This window comes from Aquila chrysaetos, chromosome 10 (assembly GCF_900496995.4).
Source record: "Aquila chrysaetos chrysaetos chromosome 10, bAquChr1.4, whole genome shotgun sequence".
Taxonomy (NCBI): domain Eukaryota; kingdom Metazoa; phylum Chordata; class Aves; order Accipitriformes; family Accipitridae; genus Aquila; species Aquila chrysaetos.
The window spans coordinates 30,846,862-30,866,605 of record NC_044013.1 but is presented as its reverse complement, the minus strand read 5'-3'; the positions used below and the strand labels follow the sequence as shown (position 1 = coordinate 30,866,605).

General features: G+C 52.8%; 2 protein-coding genes and 1 pseudogene across 8 annotated transcripts; all 3 read left to right on the top strand.

The window, feature by feature from the left end:
- Window positions 1–82: 82 nt before the first annotated feature.
- On the top strand, window positions 83–4,830 carry TBL2 (transducin beta like 2). 6 transcript variants are annotated; one of them, XM_041126940.1, is made up of 8 exons: window positions 83–275; window positions 390–520; window positions 649–833; window positions 1,276–1,317; window positions 1,457–1,608; window positions 2,747–2,873; window positions 3,709–3,861; window positions 4,253–4,830. In XM_041126940.1, exons 1-8 carry the CDS (start codon window positions 149–151, stop codon window positions 4,707–4,709), a joined length of 1,374 nt encoding a protein of 457 aa, XP_040982874.1. In that variant the 5' UTR covers window positions 83–148; the 3' UTR covers window positions 4,710–4,830. The 6 variants fall into 6 exon arrangements, with proteins under 6 accessions (XP_040982874.1, XP_029884612.1, XP_040982871.1 ...); XM_030028752.2 differs by lacking the exon at window positions 1,276–1,317 and having other exon boundaries at window positions 85–275; XM_041126937.1 differs by lacking the exons at window positions 83–275; window positions 390–520 and having other exon boundaries at window positions 827–1,009; window positions 1,276–1,608.
- Window positions 4,831–5,430: 600 nt separating this feature from the next.
- BCL7B (BAF chromatin remodeling complex subunit BCL7B) lies at window positions 5,431–9,997 on the top strand. Of its 2 annotated transcripts, none has more exons than XM_030028755.2 (6): window positions 5,431–5,602; window positions 6,061–6,136; window positions 6,798–6,894; window positions 7,992–8,162; window positions 8,391–8,470; window positions 8,876–9,997. In XM_030028755.2, exons 1-6 carry the CDS (start codon window positions 5,511–5,513, stop codon window positions 8,966–8,968), a joined length of 609 nt encoding a protein of 202 aa, XP_029884615.1. In that variant the 5' UTR covers window positions 5,431–5,510; the 3' UTR covers window positions 8,969–9,997. The 2 variants fall into 2 exon arrangements, with proteins under 2 accessions (XP_029884615.1, XP_029884614.1); XM_030028754.2 differs by having other exon boundaries at window positions 7,977–8,162.
- Window positions 9,998–10,578: 581 nt separating this feature from the next.
- On the top strand, window positions 10,579–19,390 carry LOC115347386 (annotated as a pseudogene).
- The last annotated feature ends 354 nt before the right edge of the window (window positions 19,391–19,744 follow it).

Sequence of the window (19,744 nt, the reverse complement as noted above, 5' to 3'; positions counted from 1 at the left end):
CGAGCTCGCAGGGGGAGCAGCGTGGAGCGGTGCGTGCCCCCACTGGCGCGCATGCGCGCCGGGTCGCGCCGGGTTCGCGCCGGGTTCCCGCCGGGCGGGGAGGGGGAGGCGGTCGGCGCCGCCCCGCTGAGGTGGCGGTGGCGGGAAGATGGAGGCGGCGGCGCTCGGCGGGTCGGTGCTGCCGGGCGCCCTCGCCCTCCTCCTCATCCTGCTGCTGCTGGCGGCCGCGCTGCGCCGCGCCGCCCCGCGGGGCCTGCCCGCCGCCCCACCGGACGGTGAGTACCGCGGGTACGGCGGGGGTGGGGGGACTGGGGCCGGCCGGGCCGGGCGGCGTGCAGCTGAGCCGAGCCGAGCCGAGCTGAGCTGAGCTGAGCCTCCGCTCCCCGCAGGCCCCAGGGCGAACGGCGACACCGCCGCCAGGCCGGAGGAGCACCGCAAGGCGAAGCTGCCGGCGCGGGCCCGGCGGGACAAACCGCAGCAGCACAGCTTCGCCCACCGGCTGCTGGTCGCCGCTCTTAAGGTACCGTGTGTGCCCCGGTGCCGGTAATGCCGCCGGGCCCGGCGCCTCCTGCCGCGCCAGGGCCGCCCCCCCCCCGCCTTCTCCTACTCCGCCTCCTCCTCCCCGCTGTGACTGCGCTCTCTCCATAGGGCCACAGCGGCTCCGTCTCCTGCCTGGACTTCAGCAGCAGCGGCAAGTACCTGGCGTCGTGCGCTGACGACCGCACGATCCGACTGTGGAGCACCCGGGACTTCACGGCGCGCGAGCACCGCTGCCTGCGTGCCAATGTGGGGCTGGACCACGCCGAGCTTGTCCGCCTCAGCCCCGACTCACGGTAGGGCCAGGCCCCACCACACCTCACCCACCCCCAGCCCAGGGACTGGTTGGGTCGTATAGGCACCAGGACGTCCTGTGGACAGAGCTGCTGGTCACACAGCACAAGCCTCAGTTGGGGTCAGTGATGTGTCCTCTGGGCTGCACGGAGGCGACATCCTTCACGGGGTCTTAATGGTACCACTAACGTGGTTCTCAGGGCAAATATCCCAGTGCCCAGCTTGCTGTGCCTGTGGAGGGTGCTTGTTAAGGTCTTTGTCAGCAGGCCCTGCAGCAGGGTTGAGTTGCTGAGCCACTCTGGGGACTGGGGAGAGAGCTCTTGCTGGCTGGGAAGGTTGGTGGAAAAGCATGCCTTGGCACTTTGTGAAGTGGCCTCTTTTAAGAGAGAGGAAGGGATCTCGTTTCCAGATATGGAGTAATAAATTCTGTTCTTTTCCATTCAGCACTGCAGTTGAGCTAACACAGGGAGAGAACCTAGTGCTGTTGTAAAGCATACAGCTGTTGATCTGCCAGTGTATCCCTTTCCCCAGGTGCCACTGAATGACCTATTAGTTTACCTGTTGTCGCTAGGCTAAGCTGAGGTAGGCAGTTTCTTAACAGTTCAGAGCGTCTGTTCTTCCACAGGGCATTCATCGTTTGGCTGGCGAATGGCGAGACTATTCGTGTCTATAAAATGACTAAGAAGGATGATGGCAGCTTCACCTTCACTGCAACTTCAGGGGACTTCCCAAAGAAGCACAAGGCTCCTGTCATTAACATAGGAATTGCAGAGACAGGTATGGAAATGAGCTGCTCACTTGTTGAATCTTGAGATCGGCTTTGATTTTCTTGAAAAGTAAGAGCTGCTGGGTTGAAAGTGTTGGAGTTTTGGGCATTCTCAAGGCCCATTTCTGCACTGGTACTTGATTCTCTGTAGTCTCTTAGGTGTCACTTTTTAGCCTTTGTTTACTGCTGAGTGAACTGAAAGATGTCATTTTCAGACAGATTATATTCTTGTAAGCACAGAACTAGCTCCCCAATATGCACAGTCTCTCAATTTACATTTTCAGGGACGCTGTTGCAAAGAGGTCTGGTCTCAATATTGAGAGGATCGCTGTTCTCTGGCCCACTCGTCTCTCTTTAACCAGTCAAAAATCTCTCTAGTGAGTTAATGTGGTCTATCTTGGACTTCTGGGGTCTTCTAGAACAGAGGCTGGGGGGATGTGTTAGTGGTGAGGGCTTGATGGATTAATGCTTCAGGTGTGTGACAGTGGGCAGTTGGAAGTGGGTGGATGTGAGTTCACCTCTCTAACAGGAGAGCAGAGAAAATGTTAACCGAGACCTTTGTTCAGCTGTGAAAGTGAAAACTGAAACCTGTAACAAGTAGCTGAAAGGTAAACAGGGAACTCCCTGTCTGGGCTGACATGGAAAAGGGGAAAGCATTGCAAGCGGAAACAAGCAGGAGTCCAAAATGCTGACACAACCAGTAATCATGGTTAATAGTAGTGTGACTTGTAGTCAGCAACCTGCCACCATCTGAGACTTGAAAGCTACAGATACCTCGAGTTGTGTTTTAATCATCTGGGGACGACCGAGTCTGCTGCGTTACTCCTGTGGTACCAGCTTAGTGCTGAGCTCTGCAAGTGGGGTCTGAAGGGTGCTGGGGTGAGAAGCATGCCTGGTCTCTGAGCGCCCACTGATGGCTGCTGAAGCCAAGGGTGCATTAAGGCATAACCAGGAGCCAAGTCTTCTGATACTGCTCTTTGCTTTGTCCCGGGAGATTGACACTCCTTGAATTTTGGTGCTGCATTTGGTTTTCTTCACTGTCTGGGTTCAGGGAGAGGTTGCCCTGCTTAGGGACTGTCCTAGGCCTTTGATAAGTCTGTGGCAGCGTTAGGCCTGGGACGTCTCCTGATCTTTGTCTTTTTCCCCCAGGAAAGTTTATTATGACAGCTTCCAGTGACACTACCATCCTGATATGGAGCCCAAAGGGTGAAGTCCTGGCCAGCATTAACACTAACCAGATGAACAATGCCTACGCCACGGTGTCGCCCTGCGGGAGGTGAGAGGCGTGAGGTATTCCAGGCTGCTCCTGCTGCAGAGTGGGAAGCCACAGGAGCCAACAGGAACCTTGCTCCTTCCCAGAGGACGTCATCAGTTCAGACCATCAGTAATTAACTGTTATTTTAATGCAATCTTCTGAGGGTTCCACATTTTAAAAAGGGATTCCGGCCCCCGAGAGCAGCCCCTCCAGGAGCGCTGACTCTCACCTGTGTAGTCTCAGACACTCAGTGGGTTGCCGTTGTGCCTCAGCACTGCTGTTCCTATTAACCATCTCCTGAAGAGCTGAGGAGAACAGCGTTGGCCTCAGATTGCAGAGGTGGGACAACACAAGCAGCATATGAAAAGCAAACAGCATTTCTAACTTGTTTGTTACCTTTTAAAGGTTAATTATAAAATTAAAATCTTTGTTACTGGGTTTATCAGGAAAATCTTGTTCCCCACTCTGTCTCTTAACTTGTGGCTGCAGGAAGACTTGCCATGCTCCAAGCTCAGTGGGTTTGGGGATGAAAAGCATTTAGTTTTTTTTGCTTTGGCCTACAAGTTTCTCATTCCTAAGTTGTTCTGGTCCTTGGTGGCCTTCCCTTTACCAGCCTGGCTTCAGTGAAAAGTGGAAACTTCTTCAGCTGACAAAGCAAAGATTCAAACATAGGAGTCTGGATGGCTTTGCCTTCACAGAGCCCTGTCTTAGGTGCTGCTCTGCCCGGGAGGGCTGCCCCTGGCCTCTGCCTTGCTCGGGCGGCCAGAGGAGAGCTCTGTAGGGCTGGCCCCGCGGCCCAGCTGGAGTAGGTTCTCTGTAACAGATGCCCTGTGTTTCTGCTTGTTTGTTCACCCAGGTTTGTGGCATCCTGTGGCTTTACCCCTGATGTGAAGGTGTGGGAGGTGTGTTTTGGCAAGAACGGAGACTTCCGGGAGGTGGCCAGGGCTTTTGAGTTGAAAGGTCACACCGCTGGCATACATTCCTTCTCCTTCTCTAATGACTCAAGGAGGTAAGTGGGTGTTACCCGCTGCCTGAAGCAGTACACTCTGGCTTGCCCTCAGGCCACGTGAGCTCGCGCCTTCCAGTGTATGCCAGCAGCCTGCGCAGGGGGGCTGCACCCCTGTGCAGTGTGGGGAACACTGCCATGCATGCTCTCCTGGGAGCCCAGGGCAGCAAAACCCTGACTGGCTTGTGCCACCTGCGTATTCCCTATGGATTTCCTCCTGGGGGTGACTGCCATCCCTGCTCTGCAAAGAGGACAAGGACTGTATGTGTGTACAGATTTGTACTTCCCAAAAGAGCTCTCTGTCCACAAAGGATTCCTCGTTCACAGGCGTGGCAGGGGAAGAGGTGCTGCCCGATTTCCTTGCACTCGCCTGTGCTCTGTCTCCTGGCTGCAGGATGGCGACTGTTTCGAAGGATGGGACATGGAAGTTCTGGGACACAGATGTGGAATATAAGAAGCAACAGGATCCATACCTGCTTCTGACGGGGAAGTGTGAGGTGATGGAGCCTTGTCGAATCACCCTGTCCCCTGATGCTCGTGTCGTCGCCATCTCTAGCGGCACAGACATTGTTGTGTACAACACGAGAAGAGGAGAGGAGGAGGAGCGCTTCCTCGCTGTGCACGGACAGTGCATAACAGACTTGGCTTTTGACACCAACAGCCGCTACCTGGTGTCGTGTGGGGACCGGGCCATCCGCGTCTTCCACAACACTGCTGGTCATCGGGCAGTGGTGGAGGAGATGGAGACCATGCTGAAAAAAACTGGGAGCAAAGCCACCCGAGAGAGGCTGGAGCAGCAGATCTCCAGTGCCCGCAAAGCGCTGGCTGCAATCTATGGCAAGAATCACTAATCCTTCCCCCGCTGTGGCACGTCCCGGCTCTCTGCGGTCGCAGGCAGCTGTGTTCTGCCTTTGGGGATTATTTTTTTTAATAACACTGAACAACTTGTAATAAAAGAGCATGCAGACTGCATGCCCAGGGCCTTCCTTGCTTGCTTTCTGACTGTGGCAACGGAGAGCTGGGCGCTGTGTCTGCTTGGGGAAGGTGGGGGACAACGGAGGGGTAATGCTGTTGTGTCGTTCTCTTCCAAGGGCTTGTCCCCGCCTGCTGTCTCATCGCTATCCCGTGGGAGTGATTGCTCAGATGGGGCCAGTGTGCTTTTCTGGGCTTAGAAAAGGGGGTTTTGGTGTGTGGTTTGTTTGGGTTTTTTTGCAGACGAGCTGCCCCAGCTCAATCTGCGATGCTAAACGGTGGGCTTTCTGGTGCATGGAAGCAGGCAGCGCTTTAATGCTGCTGCTTGCAGGGCTCTTTCCGCCCGGGTCGGGGAGTTCAGGTCATGTACGACCGCCATGAGCACGACGCGGACTAGAGACCTCCGGGTCGTGCTCAGCGCTGGGCGGGACTTGACCCAACATAAGATGGCGGTGCCGGCTCTGCACCACTTCCTTACCCGCAGGAGGGCGGGGCGAGCGGCGCAGGCGCAGTACGTGCCGTCACTCTCTGTCTCCCCCCCCCCCCCCCCGCGTCCTTCCTCCGGGCGTGGCGAGCGCGGTGACGCAGGACGCGCAGGGCGGGGGCGGGGCGGGGCGCGCGCATGCGCGGAGAGAGGCGGCGGGTGCTGCGGAGCCGCGGCTGCCGGGGCTGCGGGCGCCATGTCGGGCCGCTCGGTGCGCGCCGAGACCCGCAGCCGCGCCAAGGATGACATCAAAAAAGTGATGGCGGCCATCGAGCGTGTCCGCAGATGGTGAGAGGCGGGGCTGCGGGGGGGGGTGGGGCCTGCCCGGCGTACAGCCAATCACCGCACCACACGGGTGCCGGTGGAGGTGCTCCGGTGGCGAGTATCCAATCAGCGTGCTGCGTCGGGTAGTGGGCGGAGATAGCGAGGCAGCAGCCAATTAGCTCACTCCGTCTGCTTGGCGGTGCGGAGGGGACCGGAAGCGCCGGTGATCGGCGGGCAGCCCGACCAATCACGGCGAGGATGGCAGGGTGAAGGGGCGGGCTGCAGCGGTGCTTTGGATTGGCGTTACCCCGGGCCAATCGGAGCCTTGCGGGCGGGGCTTGTTGCCAGGGTAGCCCCGGGCCCGGCTTCTCCCGGCCTCGGCTCCTTGGGGGGGGGGGGGGGGGGGGGGGGGGGGGGTGGGGTTGTGTGGGGGGGGGGGGGGGAAGAGAGGCCCGGCGCCGTTAACGGCTGTGTCCGCGCAGGGAGAAGAAGTGGGTGACGGTGGGCGACACTTCCCTGCGGATATTCAAGTGGGTGCCGGTGGCGGACAGCAAGGAGGTGGGTACCGCGCGGGGCCGGGCCCTTCTCCTCAGGGCCGCCCCGGCTACGGCCCGCTACTCCGCAGTGGGGGGCCGGAGCCGAGCCGGGAGCTGCCGCCCCCAGCCCCGGCTGAGCAGCTCGCCTCAGTCGCTCTGCAGGGGAGAGGCCCTGGGGCTCCCTGCTGCTTCTTCCCCTGGCCTCTGCAGCGGGGTCGGGCCTCTGCCCGGGGGTTGTGCTTCAGTGCAGCCTGGACTGTAACGTCTCCCACTGACCTCCATCTGCTGTTGCCCTGCAGCAATGCAGCCGTGCTGGTGGATCCGTACCGTTTTTCTCCCTTGCACCCTGACCTCACACGCTCTTGGATGATCCCCTTTCGCTGCCTGTGATCCTTTTTGCCTTAATCCCTGGAGGACTTGTTTTTATTTGGTGGTACTCCTAGACAGGGGTCAATTTCCTCTTTTACTCCTGATTCTAAGGCCTTCACAGCTGAAGTTTTGCCTCTCAGTTAGAAAAGTGCCCAATAAGGAAAGGGAAAAGGCCTGCATGAGCACACCCCTCTGGGCTGCTGGGAGAGAGAAAGGGGAGTGGCTTCTCTGGAGCAGTTTGTGCACCTCTGCATTCTCTTGCCAGTGGTGGGCTCCTCTAACCTTGTATTTCTGCTTTTCCTTTTCTTCTTAAGAAAGAGAAATCCAAATCAAGTAGCAGCACTGCCCGAGAACCCAATGGCTTCCCAGCTGACACCTCTGCCAACTCCTCTCTTCTCCTGGAGTTCCAAGGTGAGTCTGGCTGAGCCCCCTTCAAGCTGGGGAAAGACTTCAAGGCCTTATAGAAGCTGGGATGTTGCTGGCTTATGTATGCTGCGTGTATTGGGAAGAGCAGCATGCCTCTTCAGTGCAGGGTTGTGCTGATCCAATTCTGGACTGTCCCTGCTGAAACTGTTCATTTTTGCTGTCAGAAAGAATCTTAATTGTCTGTTTCTGGGATCCTCCTGTAGCAAGCTTCATGGGGAACTGGAGGAGTGGGGGGTCCATTCCCACTTTGTGGTCCCTGCTGGGGAGAGGCCAGTAGCTGCCTGCAGCTGAGCCTGCTGCTTCCAGCAGTAATCTGTATGGACCTTAGGATGAAAGGGCAGAGGATCTCCTTGACCTTGCTCTTGGTCCCGGAGCACCTCAGCCAGCCACAGGCAGGCCGGGCTCTGTGGAGTCAAGCAAGGCTTAGGCAGCACATGGGCTCGCTGCTGGAGCAGAGCATATGCCTGTCCCCAGCCTCTCCTTTCAGCTCTTGGTGCAGCCAAGGAAAATTGGGGACTGTGTTGGCACTTCCAGTAGATGCGGTGAGAAGGTTAGCATTGCAGGTCTGCAGTTTGGGACCACTTTACCGGGAAAAGATGTGTGCCGGGATTGCCTCCCTGTCTAGAGGCAGGTGCTGAGCGTTGGTGCTGCTGTCAGATTGCTGCCCCGCAAACGGAAGAGGACAAAAGCCTGGTACACAGGCAAGAGGTCTCCTGCCCTTGAATGCCTGGGGCCCTCGCAAGCTGCAGACATACAATTTGGTGGCACAGCGCTTTGTATTACCCCTGTGCGTTCTGCTCATTCTTTCTGAATAGCCCAGGGTCACTCTCTGTCTGCTCAGACTCATTCCCTGGGCAGAAGCACCCCTGCTCCTGTGGGGTGTATCTGATGCCAGCTGTGTCCCGGCGGGGAGTCCCATGCCTGGCAGCACTTAAGTTGATCAGTGACGGTGAATCCCCTTTACCTGGACTGCCTCTGACTCTGCTCTTCCTTCTCCCTAAGACCCTGGCTCTCAGTGCTGCCCTCGGCTGCCTGTGCCCCTGGGTCAAGGTGCTCTTCTTCACTAGGTGCTGTTTCTGCAGATGAGAACAGCAACCAGAGCTCCCTGTCAGATGTCTACCAGCTCAAGGTGGACAGCAGCCCCAACTCCAGCCCCAGTCCCCAGCAGAGCGAGTCCATGAGTCCTGCCCACACGTCTGACTTCCGCACGGACGACTCGCAGCCACCCACCCTGGGGCAGGAGACACTGGAAGGTGGGTGCTGGGGTGCTGGGCTGGGAAGGGAGAAGGTGGATGGCTGGGCCTGGGGAAGGCCCTGCCAGAGCCGTTGCTTGTTTGGTGGGTGACTGAGGCACTCCTGGAAGTGGACAGGGCAGCGGAGACTTGTCTTCCGCTGGAGGTCTCTTCTCCTGGCTCAGCACTGAGCTGGGTACCCCCGTGCTCCCGGGTGAGCAGTTTTGTTAACCCTTGTGTTCTCCCCAGAGCCCTCCCTGCCTTCCTCAGAAGTTGCAGACGAGCCTCCCACTCTCACAAAGGAAGAGCCAGTGCCCCTTGAGACTCAGGTAAGGGAAGGGGCATTGAAACCATGACTAAACGTGCATGGAGCCAGCTTGGCCCTTTCACCCTCGTTGCTGCCCCCTGTAGCAGAAACATCTGGAGAGATGGACTTGCTCTGCAGTCCCAAAGTGCCCTCCAGGAGCTCCCCAAACCTTCCGGCTTCCTGAGCTGTCCCCTGGTTCAGTTCAGGTGTTAAAAGTGTGAAGAAAGGATGTAGAGGTGGAGTAAAGCAGCAGTTCTAGTCAACTCCAGGGCTGAAGTGGATTCTCACTCCTGGTGCCCTGGGGCTTCCTCACAGATGAAAGCCTGGGGTGTCCCCACAGTGACATAGCCTTGTCTAGGTCCACGTGGCTTGGTGGGCACACTGAGCTCCCGTCACTGCCTGTGACCTCTACCTCCGGCTCTTGCAGGTAACTGAAGAGGAGGAGGACTCTGGTGCGCCGCCTCTGAAGAGATTTTGTGCCGATCAGAACTCTGTGTGCCACACGGCCTCGGAGAGCTAGCCTGCCCGTCCCCAGGGAGAGCGCCTTCGCCAGCCCCTCGCAGAGCCGCCCGCCCTCCCCTGGAGGACGGGGTGCTTCCCTCCAGCCCACCCCTTCCCCAGGGACGGGCGCTCCCACCACTCGCCATCTAGCTGCCCTGCCCTGCCCTGCTCTCTGGGGCAGGAGCCTCCCGCCAGCCCCGGCCAAGGTAGCCTGCGCTCCCCCGGGGCGGATGGGGCTGCCACCAGAACCTGCAAATTTTGCCTCTATTTATTGGCTCCCTCTCTCCCTGCTGACCTGTTCTGTAGCATGGGGGTCTCTGGCGGGCGGGTGGGCCGTCTGTCTACCTGCGCGGGGGGGGGGGGTTGTCTGCGGGGACTCCCTGCTCTTCCTGGCCCCCGGGGCACTGGCAGAGGCCGTTTGCCTGCTTCGGGCCCGCCTGCCCGCCCTCCCGGGAGAGCCGCCTTCCACCTGCGAAGTGATCTGTCCGCTCCTTCCCTTGAGAGCGCCGGCAAGGAGGTGGGAGGTGGGGAGAGGCCGAGTCCTGCCCAGCCGCGGCAGGGATCCGCTGGGACGCTGTGCAATAAGCTGCTAGTTCAAGCCATTGGTGTTCGGAGAGCCGGGAGCGCCCCCCCCCCGTGGAGGGCAGGTGCCGCCGGCCTGCCCCTGATCTGCCGCCGGGTGCTGGCGAAGCCCCCGCGGGGTAGACCCCCATCCCGGCAGGGTCTGCAGCCTGCTCCCCTCGCGGCTGCCCCGGCCCCCCGAGAGCCGGGAGAACCCCTGCGCCCGGCCGAGGTACCCCCCCCCGTCCCCGGGACGGGGAAGGATGCGGCAGGGTGCCCCCATATCTCCTTCCCCCTCCCAGGCAGTCCCCGCCCCCTCCAGCCCCGTTCTCCTGCCGCCAGCCCCCGGCCTCCCCCGCCGCCACTGCATGTCCCGCCGAGTCTGTGATCGAGCCTGGCGAAGCCGAAGGCGCGGCTGCGCGCGGAAGTGGAAAGTTATTTTAGCACTGAATAGAATATTTTTAAAATTAAAACTATTTGAAATACAGCGCCCGGTGTCTGCGGGGCGGGGCCGGGCCGCTGGCGGGGGGTTCGCAGCGGGCGGGAGCGGCGGGAAGAGCCGCGCGGCGCCGGGACTCGCCTCCCCTGGCTCCCCCGGCCCGGCGCCCGCGTCCCCGCCAGGAACGCAGGGCCAAGCCCGGGCCCGGGCCCGGGCCCGGGCCCATTCTCCACAACACCTCACTGCCTCGACCGTCCCGGGCCCGCCGTCCCCTCGGCCGGTGCCCAGCGCTGTCCGGGAACGCGCGGGGGGAGGCGGAGCGCGGCACCGGGCACCGAGCCCCGAGCCCGGCGGGGCCGCTGCCGGGGCCGGTTGCTGGCGGCGGGACCAGCCCGGCGTGGGCAGAGGAGTCTGGGGATAGCCCCGCCGCCATTTGCGACGGCCCTGTCGAGCGGGGCACTCCCCGGCCTGGCCGCGCAGTTCCCGGGCGGGCGCATGCTCCGCTCTGCAGCCCTGCGGGCGGCGGGCGGTCAGCCGGTCCCAGCCCCCCCCGGAGCGCTCTGCCTGCAGCGCGGGGTCTCGCCGGGCTCCTCGGCTCTGCCGGCCCCGGGCGGGGGGGACCCAGGGCGGCGGCGTCTCCGCGATGGGGGGTCGGTCGGAACTGCTCCTGTAAACGGCCCGCGGCTGCCTGCCCGAGATATCTGGGGTATGGCTTGTACGTAGCTTCAGGGTGACTGTTAGAGCCCGATATGCAAAAGAGCCCAATAAATTAGCTTACTTAACATGACGTCTGTGGGTGTCTTTGCAATAGCCTGTCTTTGATTTGCTTGTGTGTTGCAAGTAATGATTTTTATTTTCCAGTTTATTAAATCTAGCGTGTAAGCCTAAGCCAAAGGCGTATGGTTTCCTTTGTCACACTGCCGTGTATAATCAATCGTGAGGTGTTTTTAATAATTTATCATTTCAGGAGCAGGATGGCCAGACAAGAAGGGCAGCTGCTGATTAACTTGAAAACGAACTATCCCGTTGTGGTGGTAGATATTGGGAAAATAGTTTTAGGAGAGAGATCCAGAAAGAAGACCTCTCACAATCAGAAAAGGCAACGAAAGGAGCTTTCTATAGCAGTGTGTGCATTGCTGAATTCAGGAGGAGGAGTAGTGAGGATGGAGAGCGAAGACAAGAACTACTGCTTTCAGGAGCACGGCATTGGTCTGGACATTGAGCAGAGCCTCAGGGGGTGCATGGACAGCACCGAGACCTGCGAATACTTCACGTGGATGCAGCAGCAGAGTCACTTGCTGCTTTTTGTTAAAACATGGAACTGTGGAGGTCCAGAGCATAGAAGTGCAGCCACAAAGCCGCGTATCTGTAGCCTGAGCACTGGTTTGTCCCGCAGGTCTTTCACTTCGGTTGTCCCTATGACTTCAAGTGATGCTGCTGGATTTCTGAGGAGGAAGGAAAGCTGTGCCAAGCGCCATGATGAGAATGGGCCAAGCGCTGAGAAAGCTCTGCTGAATTTTGATGGGGGAGCAAAGGAGACCCCTCTGAACACCGAGGAGCGCAACATCCAAGATGCCACTGCCAGGTTTTTAAAGAGAGACAAACTGATTGTTGGGGAGGTCCTGGATTTCACAGAGACAACACATATTGAATTTGAGAACTTCTCTACAGAGAATATCTTGGAATACATCTGAAAAACCATTCCAAATTATGTCTCTGCCTTTGCAAACACTCAGGGTGGTTATTTATTTTTTGGAGTGAATGACAGCAGTAAAATCATTGGAAGCCATAGTAAAGTGGGGAAAAAAGCTTTAGAAAAAACAGTAGCTGATACCATGGGCTCAATGCCCGTCCATCACTTCTGCGGCTCTCAGGCTGGCATGCATTTTAAGACTTACATCCTGAGCGTTTATGACAAAGCAGAAGGCTTGCAGGGCTATGTATGTGCTGTGTGAGTTGAACCATTTTGCTGAGCTGTTTTCTATGATAACCCTGAATCCTGGATGGTGACGGGTGACGTGATCAAAAGACTGAGCGTCAGGAAATGGACGGAGCTCATGACAGCTGCAGACCCAGGTAAATATCTGCATTTACCTTAGCACCAACTTCATTTCTGCTTTGGTTAGTAAACTTTCAGGAGGAAAGACCAACTTCTTTTGCCCTGTGCTCTCACCAAACCTAGAAGAGGGCCTTTGGCTCATGGCACAGTCACAGGCACTGGGGGTATGGTCTGGCCATACTGGCCTCCAACGGCGAACTGTTCTGTGAATCATTACTCTCTGAACTGGTTCAGGAGGACTTTTTGAAGCACTCCCAACTAGAATAAGCCTTCCAAGGGATCCCATATGCCCCTAAATGAAGTGGAAACATTCAAAATCGCCCAGGAGCTTCTATTACTCTTAATGAGAATTGCAGAAAACTTTTGAAGCTGGCTTTGTCTGTTAAGATGCTTAGGAGGGAGTGGTGGCCTGGTGGAAATCTGGCCCCTTTAGGTGCCTAAAAGGGGTTTATTTTGAAAAATAAAAAAGGCCTTACTGGTACTGATCCCCATGGAGTGAAATCTGCAGCACTTGATGCACTAGCAACGTTTAACCTCCATGCCCGAGTTTGATCTGCGTAGATCCAGCATCCTGGCACAAGTTGTATGCCAGCACTAAAGTAAAATAATCATTTTAGCTGTAATGGTGGTGTCAAACTGACCTGCAACTTTTCCTCTCCTTCCCCTTATCAAGTACTAATAACATCTGTAATGAAGTCAGCCACACTAGGATAGCTACTAAAACCTGGTCAGTCGTCTCTTCAGAGATCAGCCTGAGGTTGAGGAAAATCTTTCAAATCTGCAGCTCAGCAAGCAATGCTCAGTATTCATCAGGCTGCTAACCACTTCCCCTTTCCAAGGCTCACACACATTTCAGATATCTACCGAAACGTCACTTTGCACACCTGGTGTGGCTCCATCGTTGTTAAAGGCTGTTTTAAAGGAGCAGGGGTGCAAGGCTTTGCTTGTTTTAAGGCACGTTGTCCCTCTTCATTGTGAAATCCTTCCCCTAAAAAAGCTATGTCCTGCATTTTGTTTCATCACCCCACGAGACATGTCTGAGAGAGTCCTAGAGAGTTTATTCTCACCACAGATTTGAATAAGAGTTTTTCACTCTTAAGGTGAAACTAACCCTCCTTTCCTACAGGTTCCCTGTAACACAGATTTCCCTCGAGTGTGTACCCATGGCAGTGACCGCATGAGCAAGGCATATACTAGTCGAAGGGGACCTCCTGGACCAGCGGAACGCTGGCATGCCAGGTGGCTCTGGCCTTGTGTGAAACCTCTCCTGTGGCCCTGGTCTGCACTTAGAGCTGGAATGTCTGGTCTCTTCAAAGGACACAGTCACACAAAAGACAGAGAGGCTGATGTTGATAGGAGGGGAACTTTATTTTGATGTTGATAGGAAGGGAACAACAGCAAGGGCTTTTGGAGATGTGCATCTACTGAAGTGGCTCGTGGTACACGTAGGTGGTTCCTGTAGCATGCTGGAGTGCTGAACTGGCACATCAGGTGTCTTTCACCTGTGCACCAGGGTCCCAACAAACTCATCCCACATGGGGTCTAGATCTAACCTTTGAACTGTAAAGCCATCTATGCTGTGAGCCCTCCCTCTTCTATAGCAAATCAAGATCCTGTTGATTTGACAGAATACTGCCATTCTTAACTACGTAGGCAGCATTTTCTTGAGGAGGATTGAGAGGGGAGGTTTTAAATTTATCATTTTACTTACTTTTTAGTGCTGGGTTTTAAAAGTTCATATGGAAGGATTTTGATGGGTATAACATACTTCTTTCTTCCTCCAAGATCTTTCAGATCTGGCTGATAAATTTGAGAATGTGCTCAGCTTGGCAAATGGTCCTCCTCTTATCAAGCCAGTTTATTCAAAAGCTGGTCTCCAGTGTGCATCTGAACTCCGAGAATGCCTCTACCCAGGTAAGCCATTTTTTCTGGATATTTTTTTGAATTTAAGATTGTATTTGACAGAACTTCTAGGAAGGTAACATGATATAAATACAAGCTTTTAGGCAAACAACTGTTAGGATATTTCAAAGATGCAGCTGCTCCAAGAATGTTGATTTCTCTGATTTTTCAGGTGTTTTGATCTCTTCTCCCATTTTTGTCACCAAGTATAATCCCTAATGTACACAACTGCTGAGAATATACCTAGTGTCCCAGGGGTTTGAGCACTGTCTTCCCTCTGTTATGCTCAAAAGTCTTGTTATGGACAAAAAAGAGAGAGAATAATTTATTTCTAGCATAGCTGAAATCTAAGTAGTCTAATCAAAGAATTATCATTAGTGAAGGTCTAGTTATTACAGATAAAGAAAGAAAAAGACAATAAATGAATACCACTGTGAAAAAAGTAATAATAATAAAGTTACCTGCACATTTCCTAGTATCCACCACTGTTCCTGGCATTACACTCAGCCTTCCACCGTCACTCAGGATCCTGCTGTTGATGGCTCCAGTCTGCTAGGGGTTGTTAGGGTGAGTTGTCAGCATCCCCAGTTCTTTCATCAGGAGTATGTAGTTGATGCTGATGGTTTCTGTCTCCTACTTCTGGATCCACTTGGGGTCACATGCTGTAGGTTTGCTAATGCAGTTTTACACCTTGTTCTTTCTTCACTGGTCTGCAAGTTCACTGCTTCATTGGAGTTTAGTAAACATGGCGTGTTTCACAGAAGTTAGATGCTTGTTCTCTGTTACCCTTAAAACCAGTTTTGCTCAGCTCTGGAGCTGCATTTCTTTATCTGACCATCTGAGAGCTGTTTCTGGCCTTGGGATCTCCTGTGCTCTGTCTCTCACTGGCCAACACCTGAATTCAGCCCTGCATCCTGTATCCCACATCTCAAGACCTCTGCTGTCCTACCAGACCTGTATTTCTGCACTCTGCATCATCATGTTACAGGCAGAAGGATTTCATCCTGTGCAGAATACCTGTATAAATTGATGGTTGTTATCCACAGCCACCTGGTTATCAGAAAAAATGCTATTACAGGCAAACAAGTAAAAACAAAGCTCCAAACAGGTCAACAAAAATTCAGACAAAGCAACCAGACAAGCCCCAGACCTGAGGCCTTGCAAACTCAGTACACTCCCTATGGCTTGGTACTAGCAGTGCTGTATTGCTGGTCTGCAGGGCTAAGCACCAAGTATTTGGGTGTCAGGTGTCTGATCGGCTTAGACATTTATCTCACCCAATAAGTTAATTCTGCTGCCCTACTCACTGCTACAGGGGAACTTCAGGCTGGGACACATAAGAAGTAAAGCTTAGCTCTTACCATGCAGGGGTGGAGAACCTTGTTGTGCTTTTATTTTTTAGGTGAAGACTGATTATTTCAGAAACACTTCACCTATAAAAGCAGCGGTGGTTGCTGAGCAACAGATACTCCCACATACCAAGCCCTGAAAGACAAGGGAATAGAAGTAGCCAAGGGCAATGTAAATCCTATAATGTTCCTGCAGAGCAGGGCTATGGCTTTAGGTCAAGCTCTGAGACACATGGGAGAGACCTGGCATTCCAGGTTCTTGTGCAGTATCAGAACCGCTCCAATCACTAGCAAACAGATACTTTCTCATTAAACATAGTCTGTGGATTATTTTTTTTTCCAAATTCTGACCTATGGATGTATGTATTAATTGCTAATTTTTCTGATTAATTTTTGTAATTTTGCTATCTTTTCACATCTGTTTTCAGGATTACTCTCAGATGATTGATTTCCTGATTGGTTAATAGTGTTTTGGTACAAGGATATTCATTTACTGTTTCTTGATGAGAATGTGTTTTTTAAATGGAAGGCTGTGACACAGTCAGTGTAAATGTATGCTTGCCCTTGAGGTTTGTCTGTGTGTTATGAATGTGCATAGCTGTAATTTTAACCTGTAAAGTTAAGAGATGATTTGTGTTAGTATTTTTTAAAATCACTGTTACTTGTTATTTTGGAGGAGCACCAAGTTTAGCATTGGGATGAGAAGTATCTTCTTGTATTCCCCTCTGTTTAATAGGAATGTGTATCTATACATCAGGAGACTGATGATGCTCCTAGGTGCCTTTTTCCTTGTTTTATGCATTGTGTTTAACCAGTCAGGAGTGTAGGAGATGCTGCAAGTGGGCTGCTCCATCTGGTTCCACCACCAGTCTCTCACTGTGGCACAATATCAGAGGTCAGAGGAATACTTACCTAAATAATGAGAAGGGAGATAGAAAGGAGGCAGATCCCTCCAAAGAGACTTTTTCTTATTCCATTTAAAAGTCAGGCATGCCTGAAGCATGGAGTTTATATCTCTTTTATTCATTTAAAAAATCCTTACAGATTTACCACCAGGTATCATGGGAATGCTGAAGTTTTTACTCACACTAAATCATTTACTTTGATGACCTCATGGTATAATATATTCCTCCAGTAACTGGAGTGTTGAGTAAATTATTTGCTGTATTTTGTTTTTCTCATTTTTTCTTTTTTCTAGTGGGTTCTAGTGAAATCAAATGGAAGCCAGAAACCATCTGCACCGACCTATTCTCAGAGTATCCTGGATTAGAGGATTTAATGAAAAAAACAAATCCATCCACTTAACAAGGGGGTACTGATATGTTCAAGGAGTTGGGCTCTTGACATTGGATTGTGGAGAAAACAGGATGTTGTGTGTGATGCTCTCTTAGTAGCTGAAAATGTGTAGCCAGTATTGTATACCGTAGTCAAGGACGCCTCTTCTGCTGAGTCTGAAAACTCAAGAGAAACTGCTTATGCATTAAAGCAGAATGCTTCAAAAGTGTGTGTGATTCCCCAAATACTGCACCTGAATGGCACAGAGAACCAGATGGAAGTTGCAGAGGATGACATTTTCCAGCAAGAGAACCAAAAAAACCCATGTGGTTATGGCAGCTTGTACCCAGAGAATTACATCCTCACCTCCAGGGACACCCCCGCATTCCTGCATGCACTTGTGATTGTTGTGCTGTGCTTTAAGTCCTACTTAAGTGACCATCTTGGCTGTGAGATTTTCAACCTTCTCACTCTCAAACAGTATGAGCTGCTCTCCAAGAACCTGCACAAAGCCAAGGAGCAGTTTGTCCTTGGTCTTCCTGGAACAGGGAAAACAATCGTGGCTTTGAAGATCATTGAGAGAATAAGAAACATTTTTCACTGTCCCACAAAAGAGATACTCTACATTTGTGAAAATCAAGCCTTGAAGAAGTTTGTGGGGTAAGCAGTAATGTGTATTTCCTCTTTTTTCTTTCATTCCATCTTCTGTACATACAGCACAAACCATGCTGATTTTATATCTGTTTGCCAAATATATAACTTTGGCTGACACAAACACACAATAATCATCCCAATAAAGGTGTTTATATTGGAAGTATTATTGAGCCAAGCTCTGGCCCAGATCCAGCGTTCACTGACTGCAGGGAGAATCTCGTGTTCAGTGATTGCTGGATGGTGTTAGACCTTCAAAAGAGGATGGCCTTAGTTTCACAGGCTATCACAGCTGATGCTGACACCAAAACTACCCACCTGCCTTTCTCTGTCTCCACACTGCCTGTGCTGGGCCTGATGCAAGCTCTTGTGCAGCTGTGTTAGGAGCTGGCTCTTGGACCTGGGCCACCTAGGCAAGGAGAACGGAAACTGCTGCCCTTTTGGTAGAGGATTTCAGGCAGAGCAGTTCCCCAGTCCTGTTCTCGCTGTGTTTCCACTTGTGTCAGCATGGACAGGTCAGCAAGGCCACCACGCTGGACAAGGCACCTTGCATCAGGGAGTCGCAGCCCAGCTCAGGCCCAGCAGTGCCCAAACAGCAGGTCCTGGCCCCGGCAGGCAGAAGTGCTGCCAGTCCCTGCTCATCCTGGGGAGAAAAGGGTACCCATCCTTCCCACGGGAGCTCGGGCACCACACTGCCTTCCCTGGGCTGGGGAGAGCAAGGCAGAGGGACACCCCTGGGGAGCCTTGCCACGGGGTCCCCATGGAGGAAGGGTGGGCCCGAGCCTCCCCCTAGGGTAGAGCCAAGGCCAGCTGGTGGGGGCTGCGCAGGCTGTGCAGCAATGCCTGCGCACAGCCAATCCACTGGAATAAATGTTTCCACTGGGAAAATGGTAGAGCATGCTGCAGCTGAGATAAATAGGAAGATTTGCATTTTTAGACAGTGAGCAGCAATAGCCCTCCAAGCAAGAACTCATTGAGAAATGGAGGCAGTCAATATGGATTTGTCTGCTTGCATCTTCTTTTTATTTACCATATGGTTTTGGGGAGTTTTGGTTTCTTTTTTTTTTTTGAAATGACATCTGCCGGTCTGTGACACGTGTTGCCTTCTTAAATGGGGACTTCCCAGAAGTGAAACACATTGTAGTTGATGAAGCTCAGAATTTTCATCCTGAAGAAAACTGGCACCAATGTGCCCAGGAGCTAGTCAAGAAAAAAAGTGGCATTTTCTGGGTCTTCCTGGATTTCTTCCAGTCTACTCACCCATACGGTTGTGGTCTTAAGTTTTCAGAACTATATCCTCAGGAATGGTTGACCAAAGTGGTCTGTAATGCCAAGCAAATGTACAATGTCATGTTTAATCTCATGGAGGAAATCCTCCAAGAACGTAACACAGATATGCCCTATGAGGTGCTGGAATAGTTGTTTAAACAGGCTGAATATGCCCATTCTTTGTCAGGTGACTACATAATAAAAAAAAGTATGGGAACATTTGAAATGGCAGAGTATGTGACCAGGCAGTGCAACAGCTACATCCAGCAAGGCTATCCCATCAAAGATATCACAATCCTGTGCAGTACACAGCATGCAGCCCGGGTGTTCAGTCAGATACTGGAACTGGAGCTAAAAAGACAAATAAGGAAATGCAGGGTGAGGTTCGTCTTGGGGCTAGCAGAGAACGTTTTAGAAGATGTCATTGACATCTTATTGATGTTCTTGACAGCATCTGATGCTTCTCAGGCCTAGAAAGGAGAATTGTGTTTGGCATCCACCCTGTCCCTGCACAAAAGGAGATATCTCTCAATCTTTTGCTCTGTGTGGTGTCCAGAACCAACACCAAACTCCATTTGCTGTATCACAGAGAAAAGACCTTCTTAAGAGAGACATCTTTAGATGATGGTTTACTCTTACCTGGGCCTATGGACACTAGAATGCTTTGCTCATTTTTTGTTCAGTGATATTATAGGGCAGCCTTAAGATTTTTTTTTATGCCCTTTCTGTAGTCTATGCCAAAAAAAAAAAAATTAGGCAGTTTCATATATATATATATTTCATCATGTGTACACCTGTAGGATGTCATAAAATTGATTTTAATTAAAGGACATCACCACCTGGAGAGAACAAATTGCTGAAAATGGCAATTGCAGAAGGAAGTCAACAATTACAAACTACTTGGATAAATCATAGAACAGTTTGGAGACTTGTACTTTCAATTCCTCTGCTCTTTAAGCTGATTGCATATTCTGAGTTGTTTCAGCACTACCAGAGTGGAACCACTGGTTGGAAACACAACAGGGGCCATTCTTGTTTACATCCCTGCTGGTGCTGGTGCAAATGGTCAAAACACTGCTTTTTTTCAATGGTGGGGAGATTTTTGTGAATTTTCAGCCAAATCATCTCTTTTCTCATCCAAAAAGGTAGAACCACAGCTTGCTTTTGGGAGTTGTGGTGACTGTCTTCACCTCTGCTGCAAATGGGGCTGTGTTTTTGCGGACACATTGAATCATCTTAAATGCAGGTTTCTGCCCATGGAGGCAGTTCTGTCCCCAGGAGTACAGTCCG